Source organism: Rattus norvegicus, chromosome 2 (assembly GCF_021556685.1).
Source record: "Rattus norvegicus strain SHRSP/BbbUtx chromosome 2, alternate assembly SHRSP_T2T, whole genome shotgun sequence".
NCBI lineage: Eukaryota > Metazoa > Chordata > Mammalia > Rodentia > Muridae > Rattus > Rattus norvegicus.
Window position 1 is genome coordinate 232,816,699 of NC_141535.1, and position 25,204 is coordinate 232,841,902.

General features: G+C 40.7%; 1 protein-coding gene across 6 annotated transcripts in view; it reads right to left on the minus strand.

Moving 5' to 3' along the window:
* Bmpr1b (bone morphogenetic protein receptor type 1B) overlaps positions 1–25,204 on the minus strand; it is a 332,846-nt gene that overhangs the window by 8,463 nt on the left and 299,179 nt on the right. For all 6 annotated transcript variants that reach the window (XM_087625066.1, XM_087625064.1, XM_087625067.1 and 3 more), the window contains 5 exon segments: positions 21,272–21,368; positions 19,983–20,121; positions 14,856–15,048; positions 13,834–14,131; positions 1,832–2,007 (listed from right to left, as the gene is read on the minus strand). In XM_087625066.1, the coding sequence (XP_087481192.1) occupies positions 1,832–2,007; positions 13,834–14,131; positions 14,856–15,048; positions 19,983–20,121; positions 21,272–21,368 (903 nt within the window).

Here is a 25,204-nt window from a genome sequence, read left to right on the forward strand (position 1 = left end):
GACTAAGCCACTACCCAAAGACTATACATGGACTGACCCTGGACTCCAACCTCATAGGTAGCAATGAATAGCCTAGTAAAATCACCAGTGGAAGGGGAAGCCCTTGGTCCTGCCAAGACTGAACCCCCAGTGAATGTGATTGTTGGGGGGAGGGCGGTAATGGGGGCAGGATGGGGAGGGGAACACCCATATAGAAGGGGAGGGGGAGGGGTTAGGGGGATGTTGGCCCGGAAACTGGGAAAGGGAATAACAATCAAAATGTAAATAAGAAATGCTCAAGTTAATAAAGATGGAGGAGAAAGAAAAAAAGATCTCCTGCCATAGCATTAAACTCATTAGGATGGTGGCATATTCCTATCAGTACTAGGAGACCTGAGGGAGAAAGATTAGAGGTCTGAGTTCAAAGCCAGGCAGAACTTCATAGATAGTGCAGTGCCAATCAGGACTCCACAGTGAAATTCTGTCTCAAAAACAAACGTCAACTATAATACATTTTCACTGAGCATTTATTCAGGCAAAATCTAGGGCTTTTGTGTTATGTTCCCTTTGTAAATTCAAATTCATATAAAATATAAGGGACTCAATGATTCAAATGCATTGTCTGTTTGTCATTGGTGCACAAGCTGTGACGGCATAGCATTGTTACTTGTATTGTGTCTGTTCTTCAGCTATGATTCACTCATGTGTACTCTCAGTTCACAAGTTATGAAATACTGAGCCCAGCTTATAGCAGACTTCACTTCATTTGAGCGTTTTCTCTCTAACTCTAGAGACACTGATCCAGATTCGTCTTGACAGTAAAGACTGTCTCCAGTTAACTCTTTACACGGATGGACTGGGGATGGTAAGGTAAGCTAGGTATACAAACTACATGAGACACAGAACCAGGGCCTAAGAGATGGATGAATGCTTGCGAACACTTGCCGCTTTTGTAGAGGATCAGAATTTGGTTCCTAGAACCCATGCCAAGAAGTAGGCCTTATTAGGAATTCTTATGATTATGGACAATTATCATGAACAACAACAAGGTTTGTATGTTTTAACTTCATTTATCTTTTAACCAGAAGAAAGAGAAAAGGAAGGAAGGAAGGAAGGAAGGAAATAAGGAAGGAAGGAAGGAAGGAAGGAAGGAAGGGAGGGAGGGAGGGAGGGAGGAAGGAAGGAAAGAAGGAAGGGAGGGAGGGAGGAAGGAAAGAAGGGAGGGAGGGAGGGAGGAAGGAAGGAAAGAAGGAAGGGAGGGAGGGAGGAAGGAAAGAAGGGAGGGAGGGAGGGAGGGAGGGAGGGAGGGAAGAAGGAAGGGAGGGAGGGAGGAAGGAAAGAAGGGAGGGAGGGAGGGAGGGAGGGAGGAAGGAAGGAAGGAAGGAAAGAAAATGAGTGTTCAGGAATGGGTGCCTCACTCTTCAGTGTCTCTAGGTTATGTCTGCAGAGGAGTACGGAGGATGCAGCAGAGGGTTGGAAGTGAGATCCAGCAGGTAGGTGAGGAGAAGCTGGAAGGGCTAGGAGAGGGTTTGGGGGAACTGCTAGGGAGCCTCTAAGAGAAGTGAGATGGTGGAACAAGAGGCAGAGGTGCCCGTGACAAGTCAGGGGAAACTGGTAGTGAATCTGGAAAAGCACATTCACTGGCCAAAGAAAGAGAGGAGGCAGCCAGCAAAAACGGCTCTAATATGTCAAGTATTTCCTGGAAGGATTATGACTACATCCACAGAAATGAAGGCAGGGAAGGAAAGAAAATCTGATGTTGTACATAATATGCCAACTTTAATCCTTTCTGATCAGAAAGGATTTGCAAACATCTCCCATGAGTAGCTTTTCAAAGAGGTTTCTTTCTTACCTCCAGAAACACATCTCCTTGCAATCTCCCAGAGGATGAGTCCAAAGCTGTACATGTCAGCCATGATGTAGGACTGGAAATGAGTTCTATTCAAGCTCTCGTCCAGCACTTCTGGAGGCATATAGCGCTTGGTGCCAACCCGGGTGTTGGGTGGAATGTCAACCTCATTTGTGTCACTAAGGGAAAGAAGACAAGCCATTGTCAGCACTGGAGAGGCTGCTGTAGCTCTCTGAGCAATTCAAAGAGGAAAGCTTTCAGGGAACAAAACATTTCCTCATAAAAAATTTCTTGGCAAAAATTAAACATCCACAGATTAAATACCCAGACCATGTGTAACTAAATGAGAATGAAGCCCCAATGTACAAAATTACATTACTACAGAATTAAATTCAAACTGTCAGTTATTGCTGAATATCTAATAAAAGCTATGCATAGTAGTTCGCACATGCAATCCAAACACTTAGGATGAAGAGACAGAGGATAAAGAGTTCAAGACCAGCCTCAACTGTGTAATGAATATGAGGCCAGCCTGAGTTAAATGAAATCTTTCTCAGAACATAAAATAAGCAATGTCAAGTAAATATCTACAATGTATCTTTTTTCTCTTAATTAAATGTAATTGATTTGTTCTTATAACTGGGAAGTACATAGATCAAGTTGGCTAAAACATGTTAAGAAGAGTTTATAACAGAGAAAACTATGCCAAGAATAGACTTAAAGGGAAGCTAGAAACTTTTCAGATGGAAAAAACCACCCAACACACTGTATGAAACTGATAAATTTCAAAGAATCAATAAAGAAAAGCTTCTCTCCTCCTACTATACCTGCTGATAAATATTATGTGTGTACAAAGAAGATATTCCACTGACATGTATCTGAACATGTTACAATGTGTCATTTTTAATTATTAGAAGAATGTAAGAATTAGGGAATCTTAGGTTCTAGACACACAGAAATAATACATCCCATATACATCCCATGCACAGACACCAAACCCAGACACTATTGCTGATGCCAAGAAGTGCTTGCTGACAGGAGCCTGATATAGCTGTCTCCTGAGAGGCCCTGCCAGAGCCTGACAAATACAGAGGCGGATGCAGCCAACCATTGGACTGAGCACGGGGCCCCCAGTGGAGGAGTTAGAGAAAGGATTGAAGGAACTAAAGGGGTTTGCAACCTATAGGAAGAACAACAACATCAACCAACCAGACCCCTCCCCCCAGAACTTCCAGAAACTAAACCATCAACCAAAGAGTACACATGAAGGGACTCATGGCTCCAGCCGCATATGTAGCAGAGGGTAGCCTTGACAGACATCAATGGGTCCTGTGAAGGCTCCATAGCCCAGTGTAAGCGCAGGGAGGCAGGAGTAGGTGAGTGAGTGAGGCAGCACCATCAGAGAAACAGGGGCAGGGAAGATGGGATAGGAGATTTCCAGAGGGAAAACTGGGAACAGGGATAACATTTGAAATGTAAATAAATAAAATATCCAATAAAAATAATAATAAAGGAAAAAGAATACTTATAGGCTCTAACCATATATACCAAGAGTATATACTGAGAAATGAAAACAAGAATCATCTTAGTCTAGGACACTCAAGAAAGTGTGAGGAAAACTTGGGATACATTCTAGCCCCAGTTGATGTAAACTTTTAGATAGCTCAACTCTTAGCTCCTTTATGTCTGGAATCTGAGGGGACAGGGAGTGGTTGTGGAACGTGTGGCAAAGGTGCATCTCTGCTGGGAAACTGAGAGGTAACTGCTACACAATGACACTAGTAAGATTTGTCTCTAGACTCCTCCCCTCATCTCCCCTCCTCTCTAAACTCTTTCCTTCTCAGTGAGACAAAGGAAAATGACCAAGGTTTTCAAGATCAATCAAGTGCAAAGAGAGCAGTCATCCTGTCAGCAGGTTTTTGCCTTCCTCCCACTTCATTTTGTTTTTCTTTGCCTACCTGGTGTCAGCTAGGTGATGAGTGAGGACAAACCGAGACACTTGTCTTTAAGGTCACACCAAATAACTATGGCGGCAGGATTCAGGAACTTAAGATTGTTACATTGCCAGACATTTCTAACAGAAGATGTTTTCTACTACTCGTAGAAGATGCTGTTCAGATACTATTGGGAAACCCCAGTGGTAAAGGGAAGGGAGAAAGAATGGCCGTCATAAGCACGGATGCAATTAAATTATAATCTTGAAAATAAAAAGGGAAGTATAAGGGACTTCTCTTTGACTTTCAGTAGTACCATACCTGTTCTCAGGTAACAGCAGGGATTAAAAAATGAGCTTCTCTTAATCTTCAAGACTAAAAGTGGAAATTAATATATACAGGAATGAAGGGAGGAAGTGGATTCAGAAGCTGTCAGACTTATAGGAAGAGGGTAGAGAGAGGGTCACTGAAGAAAGTCAACGAGAAAGAAGGTAGCAGACAGGGTGAGGGTCTTCAGCCTATTTCAGCCTCCTTCTCCACGCAGGAGCGCAAAGCAATGAGAGACAAAGTTAGAAGAAAAGGTGTATATTATGAAAGATGCGCAGAAGAGGAGAGAGTAAGTCCAACCCCACAGACCCAGTGAAGATGTGGTAAGGGCGACAAGGGTGAATTACCAAATTATAAGGGTATGTACCGGAATTGTAAACAGCATGCTAGTTACTTCTAGGAGACATAAAAAAAAACAATAAAATGGGGAAAGGGAACAGATTATATTCGATATCTTATCTCTGATGAAAAGACTAGAGAAAAGGAGGTAAGCTGTAACCATCTGTTAATATTCAACTGTCCTTGGAAATGCCTTATGAGTGTTTATAATGGATCATAACTAAAATGTATGCAAACATGCATTACTAAATATACACAAATCTATTTAATATAACCCAGCAGGATCAATGACCCAACAGTATGTATTTCCAGGACTAAGGAGAGCTACAGACATAAGACCATGACAATAAAAAGTCATTTATAAACTAGATAAAACTAGCAAAAAAAATGGATTCCTGCTAAGAACCAAAAGTACTGTCATAAATGTGGGTTCTGCACTAAATATCAAGGAAATATGAGCTCTTTATCTTTCCCACAGACAAAGTGGAAAGATTCTCTTTACTTTTCCTGTGAAAAACAGTCAGGGTTAATAATCAGAGCCTGGTGGCAGGGGCAGAGGCTCCAGAGAATTCCAGGAACAGATTGTCTCCTTCAATTAGAATTTCACAATTAATATTCCCACTAGACCCAACCAGGCTGTCGTGCTTCTCGGTGTGTGTACCAAGGGGTTATAAACTTAAGTAGAATTAGAAAACTCATGTAATTGGAAGATAATAATGCCAATACTAAAACCACGATCTCATCTTAAAGGGAACAGAGGGTGGTTTATTCTAGAACTATTTTGAGGGAACAAAGACTTAGGCTACTCCCAAATCCAGTGTTCCAATGTACAAGTGTCTTCATAAAAGTGTTATAGTTTTTGCAGAACAAAGAAAGGCATAAATCCAGGCAAGTTTAAAATACATTGGAAAGTATGTCAAAGGAGGACTTACATGCAGCAAGATGGGGGAAGCTTTTCTATAGGTCTGTGAGAAATGTAAAAGGAATACCAGAGAGGAAACAGCCTCCTGAGAACCCTGACAAGTGGGACAGACAAGAATGCAGAGGATAAAGACTCATTATTTAATCCGAAAAGGAGATCTATACAAGGTAGACACAATGGAAAGGACAGAGACCCAGAAAACCTTAAGCCCCTCATAAAGACCCACAGTGAGAGCTAATTTAAATAGAGGGTCGAGGATATGTATATCTATGTAACTCTTTTTTATTGGATTTTTTAATTTATATTTCAAATGTTATCCTCTTTCCTGGTTTCCCATCCATAAACCACCTATCTCATCCCCCCCCTTCTTCAATAAGGGCATTCCCCCTCCCCAACCATCCCCCATTACTGCCTCCCTGCCCTAACATTCCTCTACACTGGGGAGAGGGGTCCAGCCTTGGCAGGATCAAGGGCTTCTCCTCCCATTAATGTCTGACAAGGCAATCCTCTGCTACATATGTGGCGAGAGTCATGTGTCCCTTCATGTGTACTCTTTGGTTGATGGTTTAGTTTCTGGAAGTTCGGGGTGGGGTGGTCTGGTTGGTTGATATTGTTGTTCTTCCTATAGGTTGCAAACCCCTTCAGTTACTTCAGTCCTTTCTTTAACTCCTCCATTGGGGGCCCTGTGCTCAGTCCAGTGGTTGGCTGCAAGCATCCACCTCTGTATTTGTCATGCTCTGGCAGAGTCTCTCAGGAGACAGCTATATCAAGCTCCTTGTCAGCACGCACTTCAAGGTGTAGACTCACCCACTACTGACCCATCCTTGTGTGGGCTGCATGCTGACAAGGAGTTAAAGTCTTTGACATCTCTGGAGGCCAAATTCTCCTCTAGTTTTGGCTTTTTTCTTTTCCCAGTATGAGATCCCAGAGAAATTCCCATTTCTTGTTTCAATATTCTGATAGGTTTAAAGACACAAATTTCTTCAGAGCCTCCCCTCGCAATGGATCAAGAAAAATTTGTGTCTCTAAGACCCCCAAGAATCTCTCAGACACTGAACCACTAACCAGGCAGCATACGCTAGCTGGTCTGAAGCCCCCAACACAAATACAGCAGAGGACTGCCTGGTCTGGCCTTAGTGAGAGAAGATGAACCTAACCCTTGAGAGACTTGAATCCCCTGGGAGTGGGGAGGCCTTGCAGGGTGGGTTGGGGTAGGGTGGGAAGGAATGGGGACATCCTCCTGGAGATGAGGGAGAAGGAATGGGATGAGAAACAGTTGGAACCCGGACTGGGATAATGCCTGGACTGTAAAAAAAAAAAAAAAAAAGAAGAAGAAGAAGAAGATTAAAGGTAAGTTTAAAAAATAGAGACGCAAATTTCTCTTAAGAAGCACTACATTTCTGCCAGCCATTTTACAACTTCTCACTTTCTGCTTTAATATCTCACTCTCTGGTGGGATATAGAATGTCTCCTTTTATTTGAACTTCAAATGCCAAGCCTGCATTTCTGACCTGTCACTGGCTATTAGTGTTATAACAGAAAAGCAAAATCAGAGATTCAAAGGGATGACCAAGGACTTCCTAAGTGTCTGAGATCCAGCGATTCTACTAGCTGAGACCAGGATGATGTACACAAGTATGAATTCTCCTGCTACTGCTTCTGGTAGGGATGAAGTCGAGGGGGAATAACTTGCTGTAATTTGTTGTAGTAATTATTAAATAATGAATCTGTATCCCCTGCTAGTGATGGCACTGTAGTGCCGCATGGCGCTGGCCCATGTCCCGGTACCCCCAGCTATTCTCTGTCCTTGGTGGTCTCTCCGCCCCATTGCTAGCTGTATGCAGTGGTCACACTACCAGCTGGCACACTCCCAGCAACCCAGTAAAATCAGGACTCTATATATTTGTGATATAGCAATCAGATTTATATGCTAAATTCTCAACCCACGAAACAATCATACAATAAACTTACAACCAATTGATCAGGATATAAACCACCCACATAGATAAGATAAATTGACCTGTAGAAATCCATTCCTTAAGAAATATTCATAAATACCATGGCCATTTAAGGCCACGAGGATCTGGGTTGTCCTTCTCTGCCTCTGTCTTGGTTCCTATTTTTTCCCTCTTCTCCTCCACCTTACAAAAACTTTGTCCCTGCCTTACTTTTTGCTGTCCAATTATAGGTCTTGCCTTAAATTGTGACAGCACTCACCTGTATATAGACATCACCTACAGTGATGTGTGCATGACAGAGAGACAGAGAAGAGAAGCAAAGGTAGATACTGAGCAGAGGCATAAGGCTACCCTACCCCTAAGGGTACCTGCGAGGCAGGACTGTGCTAAGAGAGGATCACTAGAACCATGCACTGAAGTGGAAATTTCTGACTTCTTTGGAGACTCAGTTGTGCCATGTGATGATTTTCTGGAAACTGTCTTATGAGAGGATGTTTTTAATGAAGCAGACCCATGGGAGGATGTTTTGTGGAGAACAGACACGTGGTGTTCTTCTGGAAGCAGCCTTGGGAAAGGACATCTGACGCTTTGCTAGAGCAGATGCTTAAGAGAATGTGTGGTGTTTGGAAAGTGTATAAATATAACCCAACAGACAGCGGACAACACTGTGTGCTACTCTTTGCTGGTCACCATTTGTCATGACTTTAAAGGGAGAAACACACCAAAGAACCTCTGGTGGTGTTCAGGTGACTCTTGCTGCTTTTGTAGACTCAGGGCCAATTTTCAGAGCCTGGTGGTTTCTTCTGGATCAAACTAATGTTGCTGCTTCATTAACCATGTTTTTTGAGTGGATCGAGCTACCACTGAACTGTTGATATCCTGACAAGGCAGATTAGAATTGCCCCAAAGAACTCTTTCTAAACTGGTCCATCCTCCTTTGTCCTATTAACGTTTCCTTTTCACTGCCTCTGGTGGGTGGTGGGCTAGAAGGGAAGTTAAAGCATTTAAATACACTTATTAAAGTAGGATTTTTTAAAAATAGAAGCCTACAGTGCATACAGCTTGGAAATCTATGTTATCACCAGCTATCTTCAGAATGCTGTCACTTGGGGAAAATAAAGACTGAAATCTTACCTGGCCTCATTCTGTCAGAGAAGCCAGAGCAATCTTTCACCCATGCTGACTCAATCCCAAGTTATACCACCTGCAGGGCATCCTTGAACACCCATAGGTCTAGTCAGTAGCCTGTGCCCCATGTGCTCAGTGTACTGCTTAAGCGTAGGTAAAAGGTTTACAGTTTGAAAGTGGAGAAAAGGGGGATTTTAAATAATACCTCTGCTAGCCTTATCCAATCACATGTCTGCAACCAGGAATGCTGGCAAGAGGAGTTAGTAATGGAAAGTGCTACTTCATAACTTGGCACAGTTCACATTCTCTAGGGCAACAAATGGGGGACATGTGTTTTCTTAAGGGCACGAGAAGAATCCACTGTGGAAATGAGAGTCTATCAAGAACAGGGTAAACCAGCGGGGATTCATACTTCCTGGCTTCTGTATGGGTGGGCCTCCTGCTGGAAACCACTGATGCCCAAGACAGAGGAAAGAAGGAGAGAAGTCATGGTGAGAGAAACCTGACAGACAGAGAAAGACAGCAAGTAAACACTGAACTTCTTGTATGAATAAGTTACAAAGCTTTTGAAAACTAAGCAGAGCTCTTTGAAAGAACAGGTTAAAGAACTGTGACAACGACAATGTATAAATGGGGTGCTGGGTAAAACTGATGTTTGAAATGATAAACAATATAATATACTCTTGTCTTGTGTGATGTGCACACACACCATTCATGTCTCCTGAATTATTTTCCCAGTGGCTGTGGAGCCAACTTACTCAGCTGACCTCTACCCATTCATAAGCTCCTGGGTGTGGAGCATTTTCTGCAGTACGGTTCACCAGAGCTCAATGTTTATAATGGTCACTATTTATTGGCAAAATGACAGAATCTCAAACTACCCAGGAGGAAAACCTCTGGGCATGTCTGTGAGGAAGTTTCTAGAGTGGGTGGATGAAGGCTGATGTAGGTAGCACCATTCTATGGGCTGGAGTCCTGAACCGAATAAGTAAGGAGGTAGCACTCCTCTCTCTGCTTCTTGACAGTGGTGCAAGTGTGCCCAACTGTGCACCTCCCTACCACTGCCATGGTAGACTGCACCATCAACATGAGCTTTAAGTCTCCTTGTATCTGGTATTGTATTATACCAGCAAGGAAAGGAACTAAAGCAAAGTTGCAAAAACCAAATTTCTAAAAATCTGTTTTCCAGAAGGTCAGTACTAAATCTCCTTCACCAAAGATGGAGACACCTGCAAAAACATTCACTGGGAATATTGACATTGTCACTAATGAGCTTAGCTCTATTAATTTAATGTTGGTACACACACACACATATATATATATATATATATATATATATATATATATATATATATTCAAAAGCAGTGCAGAAAGTGACATCAGAAGGATTCAGGAAATATAGTTTCTGCTACGTGGAGCCAATCCTTTCCTGCATTTGGACAATTCACAACCATCAGTTGGGAGAGCTATACAATAGTTCAGTCGTGTCGCTGCAGGTCTACTGTTTAAGATTCAACACCTGAGATGCCCTGATCCAGGGTTTACTTTCTCCTATAGAAAGTGTTTTATTTGGACACTGATGTACTGAAAAACTGCTTGACTGAGTGAGTTGTGAAAGCTGTGTGCATTCCTTTAAGGCACCTCATACCCCTCCTCAGAGACAGTAGGGATCTCCTGACATCACCTGGATTAAATCTCATTTGAGCAGGAAATGTATCCTCGAAAGAAGCCAAAAGAGCAAAAGTATTATGTGCACAGAAAGTCCCAAAGGTACCAATGGTCCTCTCTGTGATTCTCAAGTTCCCTGGGAACCTTCCAGAAATTACCTAAGAGACAATTACCACCTATATGCAGGCAATATTAAATTCTTACAGGAAATTCACATGTGGACATGGGTTAGCTATGATTCCATCTGAAATAAAGCACCCTGTACAGCTGCACATGCACACACACACAACATAAATTATCAAGAAGGATAAAAATCAGAGAAATGGGTAAAGCAAGGCTTAAAACCAGGGTTAAACAATGGAAGATGTCAAAACTTTGACACAGAGGAAAAAAAATAAAAATGTCTGAAATTATCCAATATGACCACTATCTGGAAAAGGAAATGAGTCTGTGAAGCCAGCCTCCCTCTCCTCCTTTGTCCAATAGGACACTGTATACCAAAGATACCCCAAATTATCCTTCAAGTGCCTCCTTTTCCTAGAGTCAGGATTCACATGAAACTTCTGAGGTCATTTAGTTTGTCTCCCTTAAAACAAAAGTAAATTCTGGAAATAAAATCTCCCTTTAATTAAAAATCCCCACGGAATATGTTGGCTCATCTTTCTTGTCCCTACACTTGCTGAATTGAAACAGTGGCAGTATTTGGTATTTGTAACTTATGTGAAGTGGAAAGGGATTCACACTGTGGATCTGATGTGACTGTTACTCTCAAGGTATCAATGAGTATCCAGAGAGCTGAGTCCTATTTGAAAACAATGATAACCACAGACAGACACTGTTCATTAAATTATTACAGGATACAGAAGTGTGGATGGATATGGATGAGTATAATGAGAGACAATTCTAAAATTAGGGAAGTGTTCATGGAAAGGCCGGGATGATCCAAGCTAAGGGCTTTAGAAGCAAAAGGAAGGCATCAGCCACCATGGATGATACAAGCCGTTCAATATTGTAAAAGAATACCAATCAGAATGTGGATACATTAGAAAGTTATGATAGAATATGTCCATTCTCTGAAGCTAGGACAACATGTTATTCTTCCTTGTGTAGTCCATATTTAATTTGATTACCCAGTATACAAAACAGAAAACAACCAGAGTCATGGCAAAAATAGTGAGAAGGGAAGATTGACAGCATATGGTCTGCTTACTCTCTACCAGGAGGGAGAGATAAGAAGCCAGGGATCACTGCAGCGGTGTGAGAAATGCCTTAAGACTTTGTATAGGGCCATTAGTGACTAACAATAGTTGTCCCTTTACTCTAAAGATTGTTAGTGGTTAAAAGTGGATACAAGCTATACAGATAATAAGAAAAATACAATGAAAGCTCTTGTGGGTGTAGGAAGTAGAATGTGCTCAGAATGGACAGGGAAAGGTAAGAAGCATGGTGGGAATAAATCTCAAGAACAGACCAAGGTCAGTAGAGTTTGCCACAGCAAGGGACCCTAACTACATTTTAACCCAAGGCCATGAGAAACTATGAAATTATGATGACCTCCAAACTGCACTTCAAGAATATAAATTCTGCTGCATGAAGAAAAGTCTCAAAAGCAGAAAGACGGGAAGGAAGCAAGTGCACAAGGTTTTAACCGAGGATCTAGATGAAATTGTATCATGAGGGAAACCTATTGAGGTAAAGCATGAATTTCATGATGATAACACTCAACCAACTGCACAAATCAAAAATTAGGCACTCCATGTTTTAACCTGGCTCAGCCAAACTCATAGCCAAGAAGAAAGGTCAGATAAGGCTGGAAATCTCACAAACATAAATAGTTAAGGATGAAGTGGAGAGAGAGACAAGGGAGTCTGAAGCACAGTGACACAACCAGAGACAGAGGTGTCCCAATAAGCCAAGGTTTCCAGTGCACATAGCAACTATTTCTCAATAAAGCAGATCAGGGGAGGAGACGGCAGAGGACAACTGACAAAAGCTATTACATCTATCTGGAACTGCTTTGGGGACATTTAAATAAGAGAGTAGAGTCTGGTAATTAGAGGTACACTAGATGACTTGCTTATGTTTGTTCCATTGTTGTAGACTGGACTTGAAAAGAGTTGCCTTTCACAAATAAATGAATGTATTCTGATTTAATACTTTAAATAACTAAATAGTTTGAAGTTTATGGCTCAAACTTATATTTATAGCACAGTTCATTTTCTTTTTTTACCTTCTCATTTGTCATCTGTAATTGGTGAAGACCTCCACTTACCTAAGTTCATTGTTAAGTTACCTCTCAGATTTTTACATTCAGGAGAAAATGGAAACCCACTAGTCCCTTCTTGTAATCTTCACTCCAGTTCTTCCTCCTGTCCTCTACACACTGTAGAATCTTTTTGGGAAAATATTCACAAGTAGGGCCAGAGATGTACTAATGTTAGCCTAGATTGAGTATTCTAAAGGTAACTAGTTATGCAAGGACTTATTCACCCAAATAAACCTTCCTTTCTTTTCAGACTAGAGGAGCCATTTCCTCCAAATCGCACCCACCAGCTGGCTCCAACCTTTTCCCATTGCAACAAGATGTTCTTATCTACAAAGTACACACTGGAGAATTTGGCAACTGAGTTACAAAAACAAAATTGCAATTACAAACAATAATGTTTTCAGCTTGTGATTTTGTGCTGGTTAAGGGGTTGGATGCGTGTCCTAGATAAAAAGGAGATACACTGATTAAAGAGAAAGACAGAGTCCCAGCTTCTGAATGGGAAACCTTTCTCTCACTGTGCAGGGGCTACCAACATACCAAGGAGCCTGCATGATCTGCACACTGCCACCAGTAAGTCCAAGTTTGTGTGTCCAGGGGCAATATTCTCTAACATCACTTAGTATCAGCTGCTTTGTTCCTGGGTATACAGTATTTCCCACAAGCATTTATGAAGTAATCCTTCCTGTACCACACATAAAACATGGTTTTTGCCACCATCTAGCTGCTGGTTCTTCTTGAATCCTTCCCATGCTTACAAATGTCACACAGAATTCTGTGTAGTTTTTCCTCAGGGCATCGCCTTAGTTAGAATCTCTATTGCTATTAGAAAACATCCCTGACCCAAAGCAACTCTGGGAGGAAAGGGCTTACTCCACCTCACAACTTATAAGACCAATCAAAAAAGTCAAAGCAGGAAGCCAAGAGAGGAACCTGGAGGCAAGAACTGATGCAGAAGCCATGGAGGACAGCTGCTTACTTGCTTGCCAACCATGACTTGCTCAAGCGGCTTCCTTATAATACCTAAGAACACCAGCCCAGGGGTGACGCCACTCACAGTGAGCTAGACCCTTCACATCAAACATCAATCAAGAAAATAAAAGAACTGGCCAACAAGCCAGTCTTGTTGAAACGTTTTCTCAATTGACGTTCCTTCTTCCAAAATGTTAGCTTGTGTTAACTTGACACAAAACCATCCAGCATGGGCCTTAACCCCCTCTTTTCTATAGAGCTATGCTGCTGTACAGAATAATTGATAAGATAGATCACTAATGAGAACAGAAACAAGAGTACTGACCCCAACACACCATCTTTACCAAGAAAATCATGACATGTTTCTCTCCAATAAAGTTGAAATCTATAATGTCCCTCCACCACTGAATTGTCACAGGACAGAGCTGTGGGAAGCAACTTGAATGCTCAAAAATAACTCAACATGGGTATCTGCTGCCTTGTGTACTAACCTAATGAACTTGACAGCCAGGCCCAGGTCTGCTATGCAGCAAGTTCCATTTTTCTTCACCAGGATGTTTTTACTTTTCAAGTCCCGATGGGCAATGGCTGGCTTGCCTTGAGTGCTGAAGATTTCCGTGTGTAGATGGCACAGGCCGCTGACAGACGAGTAGGCTAGCTTCAGCATGGACTTGGCATCTAAGGTGGTGGATTTCAGATAGTCATAAAGAGACCCGTTTTCATGATAGTCTGTGATGAGGTATAACTGAGTCCAAGACCCAGTCCCTTTGATATCTGCTGCAATGAACCCTGAAAGGCAAAAGAACGAGGAGTCATTCATATGCTCAGACATTCACTCTCTCTTTCCCGATGTCTTTGGTCTAGCATCTTGCCTTGTTTTCTGAATATGCCCTTGATAGTGTTAATGTACTAATACCATGCTGAGGAGATAAAAATTGGAGGGAGAGGGGAAAAATAAGAGTTTCGATCTGAAGCCACTCTTTGGTCAGATGTACTGAGATCCCTTGTGGTATTACAGTTACAGTAAGGCATGTTGAATGGCACACCGGATGACCACTGGCTGAGTCCACTCCTACTCAAATTACCCAGGCAGATCACATTGAGCCTGAGGGAAGAAAAGGGAAATCGATTCTCAACATAAACTCTTGCTACAAATAAACTCTGAAAATAAAATGCCTATATCTTTTCACAATATTCAGATCCAAATATGTTCCTTCAAATCCCTAAGAAACCTTAAAAAAGTTCTAGTATTTCCTTTGTACTTCCTGTTTCTGAAGCATATATATATAATTGGAGAGTATAACATTTCCAGCCCACGACCCATCCACAGAAGCACCTTAGTCATGCCTCCTGTGAGGTCCTCGTCAGAGGCTTATGAGCTCTGGGGCTCAGGCCAAAAAGAAAGTGTAAGTTTCATAACAGGTCTAGACAGATGAATTCATACACAGATGTGAAGAGAAAGACAGAAGAATGAGAGAAAACCCCAAATACCGCAGTGTAGACTGTGACTCACCCAGAATGTTCTCGTGCCTCATCAGGACCGTCTGATATATCTCAGTCTCTCGGAACCAGCTGGCTTCCTCCGTGGTGAAGAACACTTTCACAGCTACCTTTTCTCCACGCCACTTTCCCATCCACACTTCGCCATAGCGACCTTTTCCAATTTGCTTCACCATCTGAATTTGCTTAGCTATTGTCCTTTGGACCTGGTAAGGCCCGAAACACTTCATTAGTATATTTAAAGCATTACAGATCCATTTAAGCTTTGCTCCAGAGGTGGGGAGTGGGGAATGACTGCATGTAAAAATATGTAGTCAACGTTATTCCTCATACACATGAGTTATTCATGTTTATTAATTTTCACTGCTCTCTTTAAATGTATTTCAGATGGATGATTATCAATTTTAAATCGTCAGATCCTGCTTCTGAATATTAGATGCCCTGTTCTGTTTTATTGTAACTTTCACAGAAAAAAAATACAAATGGTTTCACACTAACTCCTATCTGCTAGACCAAAGTGTTATTCTGATATAATGAGTTATTAACAAATCATGGACCCGTTAAACAAGGCTACAATTATTGGACACACAAGGAAATTTATAAAACCTCCCTCCTAAAGTGACCAGGCATGGTGGCACACACCTTTACTCCCAGCACTGAGGAGGCATTGGCAAAGGGATCTCTGTGAGTTTGAGGCCAGCCTGGTCTACAATATGAGCTCGAGAATAGCGAGGACTCTGATACAGAGATATCCTGTCTCTAAATACAAAAACTAATCCTCACACCCCCAAAAAAACAACAAACAAAAAAAAACAAAAACAAAACAACCCCCCCAAAAAACAAACAAAAAATCCACAAAAAGTAACAAAGACAAAAGCAAAACAAAACAAAACAAAACAACAAGCTCCTAAAGAGAAGAAGAGCAGAGAAAGAAAAAAAAAAAAAAACCAAAAGGATGGAGGGAAAGGAGAGCTCATTAGAAACAAAAAGAAAAAGAAAATACCACTGACCTGAATCCCTTTAGAGTCTTAGTAGAATTTTTAGAACTCTATAACAGTAGATTGCCAAATAGCTACAGAGACTGTTTAAGAAACAGAAACTAAATGGAGACCAAGCAAGCATGGTGAGATAGTAGAAAATTGCATATTTGAAGAGAAAGAGATACTTGCCATAATAAAAAAAAAAAAAAAAGTTGGGGATTTAGCTCAGTGGTAGAGCGCTTGCCTAGGAAGCACAAGGCCCTGGGTTTGGTCCCCAGCTCCGAAAAAAAGAACCAAAAAAAAAAAAAAAAAAAAAAGCAGGGACAGAAAACTTCAGTTCAAACAATGGAAGTGATACAAGAGAGTTTACAAGCTGGAGAGAAAGTTCATTTAATAATTAAAAAAAAAATCTGGCATCACAAACAGTTCATAAAAACAAAGTGAGGCCTATAGAATGTAAATGACTGTCTACATCGTGTATATACCATCTGTATCGAATTAATGGTTCCCTGACTGAAAGAAAGGACTAATTCCTGCAGACTACTCATAGATTCCAGACAGGAGACAGAGAGAACTTGGTACATCCAGATCTGGGGGGGCCCAATCCTACAATCCCAGAACCCAGGAAGCCAAGTAACATAGACTGTGAGTTAAAGGCCAGCCTGGTCTACATAGGATATAATAGTCTGCCTCAAACACGTGAACTAGCACATGATGCTAACAAAATCTTAACATAATAAATGCAAAGCCCTCTTCGTAGTTATTCGTCAAACACAGGCTTAGAGGTTTACTCCCTGTTTTCTGTAATTTTTAGGAACATTCGATTGTGAGAAAGCAGCCCACATAACCACTCGTGCCTCCTAGTCCATGGGTGAGCAGTCCAAATCCCTCCTGCTGACACCATGACAGATTCCAGAATTACGATATAGACATTATTCTGCAGATCCCCTTAAGTAAGATTTTTTTTGGGGGGGGATGAGTGATAATATCAACTAAAGAGGCTCTGGGTTTCTTCCTAAAACTGCAAATGCCATGAGCCACAGAATGAAAGCAGTACCTTCCCTAAATTAAGATGCCAAAATGGAGAGACAGACTGGTGGTCCGGGAAGCATAAAGCGAGGTGGAAACAACCAAGCACGTCGATGCATAAAGCAGCTTCCCCCTCTCTGAGTCAGACGCTCTTAAGTTTTCCCCCAAAGGTCTACATGTTCAAAATTTGGCTTCCAGCTCGTTTCAAATGTGAGGATTTAACAGACAGGGACTAGTAGGAGCTCTGTAGGTCACAGGGAATGTGTCCACTAAGGGAAGCGTAGGGCTCTCAATTTCTTGCTTCACTTTCTTTCCAGATAAATACTTCTGCTGTGTGCCTCAGTGTACAACCACTAACCCCCCAAAAAGAGGAGTTGATTGTGACTATTGTGACAATTTCTGTGTCACAATGCATATGTGCTATGGTGTTTAAATGGTGGTCAGAAGATAACTCTCTGGAGTGAGTCCTCCCTTGCCTTACTGAACCTGGGGATAGAACACAGAACATCAGCCCTGAGCAGAAGTGCTTCTAACTACCGAGCCATCTTGCCAGCCCAGTGTTAATGCTCTTAAGTGAAGTCTAGTAAAAATCTTTCCCATATATATTTATTCACCCAATTAGGCCAAGTGTTTGTGTGTGTTTGTGTTTGTACATGTGTGTATGCACATGAAATAATTAACTTTTTAGAGCCACAGTTATAGTAAATACATTTCACAGACATTCTTTGTTTTTGTTTTGTTTTGTTTTTTCTTTTTTGGTTTGAGCTTACAAGGTTAGGGGCTTTAGTCTGTGGTTTGATTGTAAGGGCCAGAGGCAATGAAGAATTCAAAAGAAACAGCATCTTCAAAATACAACAGGACTACTACACTTATAACTTCACAGAAATTATGGCAACACGCACAGCGCCTACACGAGTTCAAGCCAGATAAAAATCCCAGCACTATAGGAGGAGGCTGACACAGGGTCTCACCCCTGACCAAGAAACTATTTGCAACTGATACCTACTGGCAAGGGGAAATAGATTTTGTCCAGTGAATATCACTGGGTCTATGAAGCATTCCTCAGGTAGAGCCTACGCCTAGGAGTGTTAGCCAATGAGTAAACAAAGTCCATCCATTTTTGTGGAATTTTGTTTTGTTGGGGGGTACTTTGTATTATTAGTTTTTTGTTGTTGTTTTTGTTTGCTTGCTCTATTTTGTGTTCTGAGAGAGAACAAGAACAAGAGAAAGAACATGAAGTAGGGTTAGTAGGAGGATAAGGAGGATGTGAGAGGAGTTGTGGGTTAAAAGAGAGATGAAGAAATTTAAATACAATATTGAATTTGTCTGTCTAGTATTTTGTTGTAGCAATAAAATGCAGATCCAGAGAAAAGCCAAGCATTGGTGTTGGGCTGGGATCTAGAATGTAGAAACAGAAAGGATCCCTGTGGATGACGGTACAAATCTCCGGGTAAAACTTTACACCAATGACTGAGCATGCTGTTTAAGAGAACAGAAAGACTCTCAGAAGGATAGGAAGTGGATACAATGTAGCATATCCCACCCCCATAAGAGACAAGTGGATACAATGGAGTGTATCCCATCCTGGAAAGGGACATCATTGAAGCTGCAACATTAGCAATGAACAATGTTGTGATGGGGGATACCCAGACTCTAGGCCCAGGTAACGGAGAGATGGTAAGAGGACCTCAGCCTGAAATCTTGCCCTACACCCTATGTGAAGGAGACCTTGACTCATAAAGCAGAGGAACGTTCTACACAGCGATTACATTTGTGAAGACAAGGGCCATGTTTTATTTTTGAGAGTAACTAACTGCTCACACAGGATGCAAGGCTCAGGACAGAGGCAGGGACAGAGAGCAGACAGGTGGAGCTTAAACTCTGTCTGTAGGAAGCCCAGAAAGAAGATTTACAGACAATGTGGGGTGGCGTTAGGCTAATTATTCCCCTGCAAAGACGAAAAGGCAGCAGCCAAGCTATAGAGAGGTAACTGCAGCTCAGGGAGATGAGTCAGGAGAAACTAAGGTCAAATCAGTCAGAATCCAAAGGGCAGAAACCTCTACTTCATTACTACCAAGTGGATTTTACTGTTTATACTTTTCTTTACAAATAAAAGACCATCTACAGAGATATAACTGACAATAATTATAATTACTACATAGGGATTAGGTACAAAAATAGGAAAAAAAACCTATTTGATCATCAGAACCTAGGCGATTTGTATAGTTCAGAGTACTCTCAACCTGTTTATAATGACGAAAATGGTGGCATAAGAGCAGATTGTTTTCTGTTTGATCTTAAAACTATTAACTACAAAGGTAAATACAAGATTGTCAGATGAAACGAGAAGAAACGCAAGTCAGAACCAGACGGGCCTGAAGTCTGAGAGTCTTATTTTATGACTTTCTAAGGGGCCAGTGAGATGCCCCAAAACTGAAAGCACTTGTCACCAAGCCTGAGTTGAATCTTCCATCACCACAAAGTGAAGAACCAGTTCCTGCAAGCCATGGCACGCGTGTGCCTCCCACTCCGATATATATTTTCTCTCTCCCTTCCTTGCTAAAATAATAAAGCTCGTTGAGGAAACTAGTTTTCATTTAAAATCATTTGCATCCTTAATTCCGACAACCTTACTTTATGGTCTGTAAAAGAATCAAACATGTTTCTCGGCCAAGCAAGTGTCTTGATGAGGAATGTGTTCTCATCAAAGTTGGTTAAGTACTGGCTGACAGAAATGTAACCCCTCCTGGGGGGAAAAGACAGACCTCAGCCTGCAATCTCTCTCTACAGCTGATATGCACCCTTCTTCCTGTGCAGAGGTTGCTGATAATGTGTTTGCCTTCAAAAGCCTGGTCAACGTACAGAAATGCAATCAGTTCTCAACAAAAACAGAGGGCAGAGGGCCCACGTATGTTGTTTTCTAATCCACTTTTGATCAGGATGTCTGAGGGTATTGATCATAAACAGACACGTTAAAAAAAAACAATAACCCCCCTCTCAACATGCCAAATGTTAACAGGAAGCCCCACATCTAATATCTAACACCGGACTGGTGCTGAATCTTCTTGTCTAAAGGGAAACTGACATTCGGTCTGAGATTCCTTGGAATCCATGCTATATTCTTCTCCTACCAGCAGAGGGAGTCCTGAGCCACTTCCCGAGCTCTGCGATTGCTCAATCAAGTCTCTCAGGGATTCTCCAGGAGGAATGTACGTTTCATCCTGCTCCAGCCCAATGCTGTACCGAGGTCTGGCTTCTTGTCTTTTATACCTAAGTATGGACAAGGGAGATAAGTTTAAAAACTGAAATGCAACATCGGAGACAACCATTAATCATGGAATTTAGTAACAAACAAAAGTTCCGCTGATATTCGCTGCCCTTGGTATGTCTCTCACTCAGTCACTTACAAATTTCTTCTCTGTCTTTTAAATGTTATAGCAGACTACGCTCCGTTAGCATTTCCAAATAGCTCCAATATCCATTTCCTAGAAACATTTCCTTTAAATTCCCTAAGTACTTAAATATGCAGGGTTTTCTTTTTTTTTTTTTCTTTCGTTTATTAAAGTGTGTCAGGGAGCCTAGAGAGATGGCTCAGCAATTAGGAGCACTGGCTGCAGTTCCAGAGGGCCCCAGTTCAATTCCCAGCATGACCAGGGCAGCTCACAACTGTCCGTAACTCCAATTCAAGGGTATCCAGTACTCTTACACAGACATACATACAGGTAAAACACAGATGCATAAAACTAGATAAATAAATAAATCTTTAAAAACGGTATATCAGGGAATTCTTTCACATAAAATGATGTATAAGATAACACAAACCATGACACGAAAATAAAACCTTAAAACATGGTAATGTTTAATATGTAATGCCTTTTAAGATTTATCTTAATTAACTAATTGGTATACTGTGGAATATTACAGTTGAATATTTGGATGCTCGACATTATAGACATTTAAACCTTTATGTTTCATAAAGTAGAAAATAAGCCCTTGACTAAAAATTTAAATATAACTAAACTCAGTTTATTTTAATATTTACTCTATAAAGGTTATAGTACTAGAGAAATTTGTAGTCAGGAAATAAGAAATTACTGAAAGCACTCAGACTTCCATATTTTTTATCTAATTAGCATCAAACCTAGTCATAAGTAGTCTAGATTTTCCAATTATCTGTGTTTCCTTAGGGATGAAATCTTTAACTGAGTAATGTCTGAAACAGAATGAGACAGACATCTAGTTACAGCTCGGCTGTGGTGAAATCTCGACCAGTGGCAACAGATGCTTCTCGAGAAACCTAAGATCTAGGGGCAAAGAAAGCTGTGATGCAAAAAGCTTCTGGGCAAGAACAGTAAAAAAAAATATTCATGTAGGGATCTCGCTGAGAGCATGACACCCCATGTTCGTATCTAATACTTACCTGAAGTAACAGAATAAAATAATGAGGACCAAGAGTAAACTACAGACAGTCACAGATATGAGTAAGGCTTTGTGGTGTATGGGTCCATCAACAAAATCTGAAAAAGAAAGCAGTGAAATGACTTATATTTTTACTTAAAAGGGATGAACTCTTTTCCAAAGGTTTAATAAAATTGTATCAAATAGGGAAATGCAAAATAGGGGTAAACTTTAATGTGTTGTAAAAAACAAACAAACAAACAAACAAAAAAACCCAACACGGGGCTGGGGATTTAGGTCAGTGGTAGAGCGCTTACCTAGGAAGCGCAAGGCCCTGGGTTCGGTCCCCAGCTCCGAAAAAAAAAAAAAAAAAAAAACCCAACACATATGTACTCAAAATAGCATGCTTGGCTATTGATGCTACAGTCAGACGTAGATGAGTCCACTCAGCTAGATGTTTATTTCAACAGCATAAGTTTCCCCTACAGAAGGTATTGACCTGACACAGAATAAGCCCATAGAGAATAGCAGGGGAGTAAGTGGGTCCCCATGCCTGACTTGAAATCACAAGGTGCCGTGTACCCCAGAGTCAGGTCAGAGTCAGATGCTCTCCACACCTGGCAGAGAAACAAAAGCAACTCTATGTTCACCATATCCAAGGTTGTTTCTGTTACATGCAAACCATAAGGATCCCTCAAATCCTGTAAAAGATATGAGTATAGAGTGCACTTCTGAATGAACTCCAGTTCTTGACAAATCAGATTTGCTTAAAGCAAACTTTCTAAAGCTTCCTGTGGATTAGAATGTCTTAAGAGACCATTAGCAGAAATTTACATTTACTGACTTTAAAACCAGAAATACTTATTCAAACTATCTTCTTCTTTTAAAACCAATCATCCCAGATGATTTTTATTTTTGCAGGTAGCTGAGGGCTAGTTAAACCTCTCACAGTAACAGAGTTAGCCACCTTATGAAAGATACAGCATGCTGAGGGAGGGGGTGCGGGGGGGGGAGTGATGGCTGCTACTTAGTTGTAAAGGGAGAACTATAAGGTATGACTTCACCCTATGAGAAGATGTTTCCCCAGCTGTTCGCCTATATAGATAAGACATATCAAATTTCTGCAGGAGATTTTCACTTACCCAAATGTGACATTTTTCAATAAAGAGTACTATACGTTCCACAAAAGAAATTTTAAAAAGACCAATTGACTAAAATGGATGGAATCATTACATCCTGGGCAATTTACTGACAAAACTCGCACATGTGGCATTACAGTATCACTTTAGTAAGCAAAAATGTATTTCATAAAGGATGCTATATCATCTTGGGCGACTGTATCATCCTGTCATTAGATTCTTCTCTCTTTTTTATAGGGAAAGTATCACCATGTAACCAAGACTGTTTCAAACTTCCAGTCTTTCTGCTTTAGCCTCCCAAAAGATGACAACACGGGCCACTATGTTAGCAGATATTTTTGTTTATATATCGTGAACATTTTCCATAGCAAGTTATTTTCAAAGATGAAATGGTATTTTGCATAGAAACATCCTAATTAGAAATCAACCTTCTGTTGTAATGTATTGAAGACATTTTGCTATAATGCAGAATTTCTATATTACATACAATTACGTAGTTAACACACATCTTTGATTATAATTTTGTCTACTTGACATTCTTAGATGTAATAAAACTATTACATCACAGGAGAGACCTCACAAATCTTCTCATGCATACTACCAAATCACCTGTTAAAAGACTGAAACAATTTCTAATTCACTACTAGTGACTGTTTTAATTATTTTGACAAAAACTTTCCAATATGCCCTTTACACACAGTTCTTGTTTGTATTTTATCATCTGTGATATAATTCTCTTGCTCTCTGATCACCCCTTACAGAAAATAATCCTCATATACATACACATATGTACACATGCATAAACATTTGCATTCATTTTTTTATTTTATGTGCCTATATTAGTTTATACCATTTGAGGCTGTAGGTCAATGTTGCTATGCTACCCACTTTTAAATAATTTAGAGTTCTTATTACAAAAAATATGAACAAGGATACTATATCACAAGTACTTATTTAATTGTAAGAGGTGGGACACTGTCAGGTTAGTTGAATGCAAACTTACTTTTCAGTGTTACATAGAATGCTCAGATCAGTTATTGCAAACTCTAACCCATGGACCTTTACATGCTCTCTCAACAAATCTGATAACGGTCACTGATATAACATATTCGGCAGTCTAAAATATGTACTTAACACTTACTTATGATCAATGCCACCTTCAAATATGAGTGAAAGTAGGCTTGATTCTAAAAGACCAAATGAAAACTAACAGAAATTAGTGTTTTTTTTTAATTATCCAGTTCAGAACTGTTATAAGTGGCCCAGGGAAAAGGAGCTTCAACTACTGGCATACCATCCAAAAAGCCATTACAAAAAGGAGTAATAATTAGTACATACATTATTTGGCAATCACTGGTTGATAAATGTTAAAATTATATGTTCTTAAAAGTAAAAATCTACAACTATGTACAATGTGTTTACTTTACTAAGCTTCTATTGTCTATGGCCTACACATACACATAAAAAATGGAACCTTTGCAGAAATCATAGTTTATACTATTGTTTCCAGTTTTAAGGACAACTCTATGCCTTTAGGAATCCAAAGAGAATGTTTCTCTACTAAAAGGAAATCTAACCTCAGGATCACAATGAAATTTCAGGACATGGTCCCGGAATTCTTTTCCACATCTATGCTATAATTTTGCTAAAACTATTTCTCTTCCCTTCTCATGTAGACGCAGAGCTCAGACTGTGACCTGCCAACCATGCTTTTATTACTCGTTACATTTCTGACTTATGACAGGAACAAAACCACAAGGACCTAAGGGAGTTTTCCTTTACCATCCAGTGCTGTACTTAAGGCTAGCATTATTTGGTATTTCCCTTTTTCTTTTCCCAAATAACCCTCTCTTGCAGTCAAATATGCTGCCTGCTCGTCTTGGTCTATGAAGAGATGATCCTTATCAATCAGCCTGTTTCCACTTTTCCTGTTGGTCTTGTGTTACTCTGTCATTGCCTACACTTGGGAGTATTAACATGAATATGCCAGGAGGGAAACGGTTCCAGACACCCATGAAGACAAGAACAGCTCCTGGGGCCTTTTCAGGATAACATCTTTCTACCTATGCTGCCCCCTCGAACTTCACGGGAGTAAGAACAACGCAGAACTCTGCAAGCAGGTGGCGATCCCTCTGAGAGACAAAGTTAAGAATCACCAGCTGTTTCATGAGAAAACTTAATTCCCTCACAGTGTTCATACTGCAACTTTTTATCTTTAAATATCTTTAAATATCCAACCCAAATGACCTCATGGAGTTGTAAGACTCAAATGGTTTAGTTAACGTTAATACCGAGTATACTACCTGACTTGCATCAGTCATTTTCATTTTTTCTTAAAAGATTGATTTATTTATTTTATGTACAGCATTCTGCCTGCATATGTGACTGCAGGCCAGAAGAGGGCAGCAGATCTCATTACAGATGGTTGTGAGCCACCATGTGGTTGCTGGGAATTGAACCCAGGACCTCGGGAAGAGCAGTCAGTGCTCTTAACCACTGAGCCATCTCTCCAGCCCCAGTCATTTTAATTTTCATTTAACATTTTCTCGCCCATGTAGTAAATGCCTGCTCATCCTTGATTCCTGTTCAAATGTCACTTCTCTGTGCCTACTGTGCTGTCCTGTCGTTTGATACAGAACTAGCTCCGTGATGTCTTTATGGTCAGCCAGCCTCACTCACACTCCGGCTGCAATGCCTTCTACACCATGATGGGGTATGCACACTGCAAGCTAAAATAAACTACTCTTCCAAAGGTGGCCTTTGTCAGGATATTCTACCATAGCACAAAATAGTAACTGATACAGAAATCGTCAACA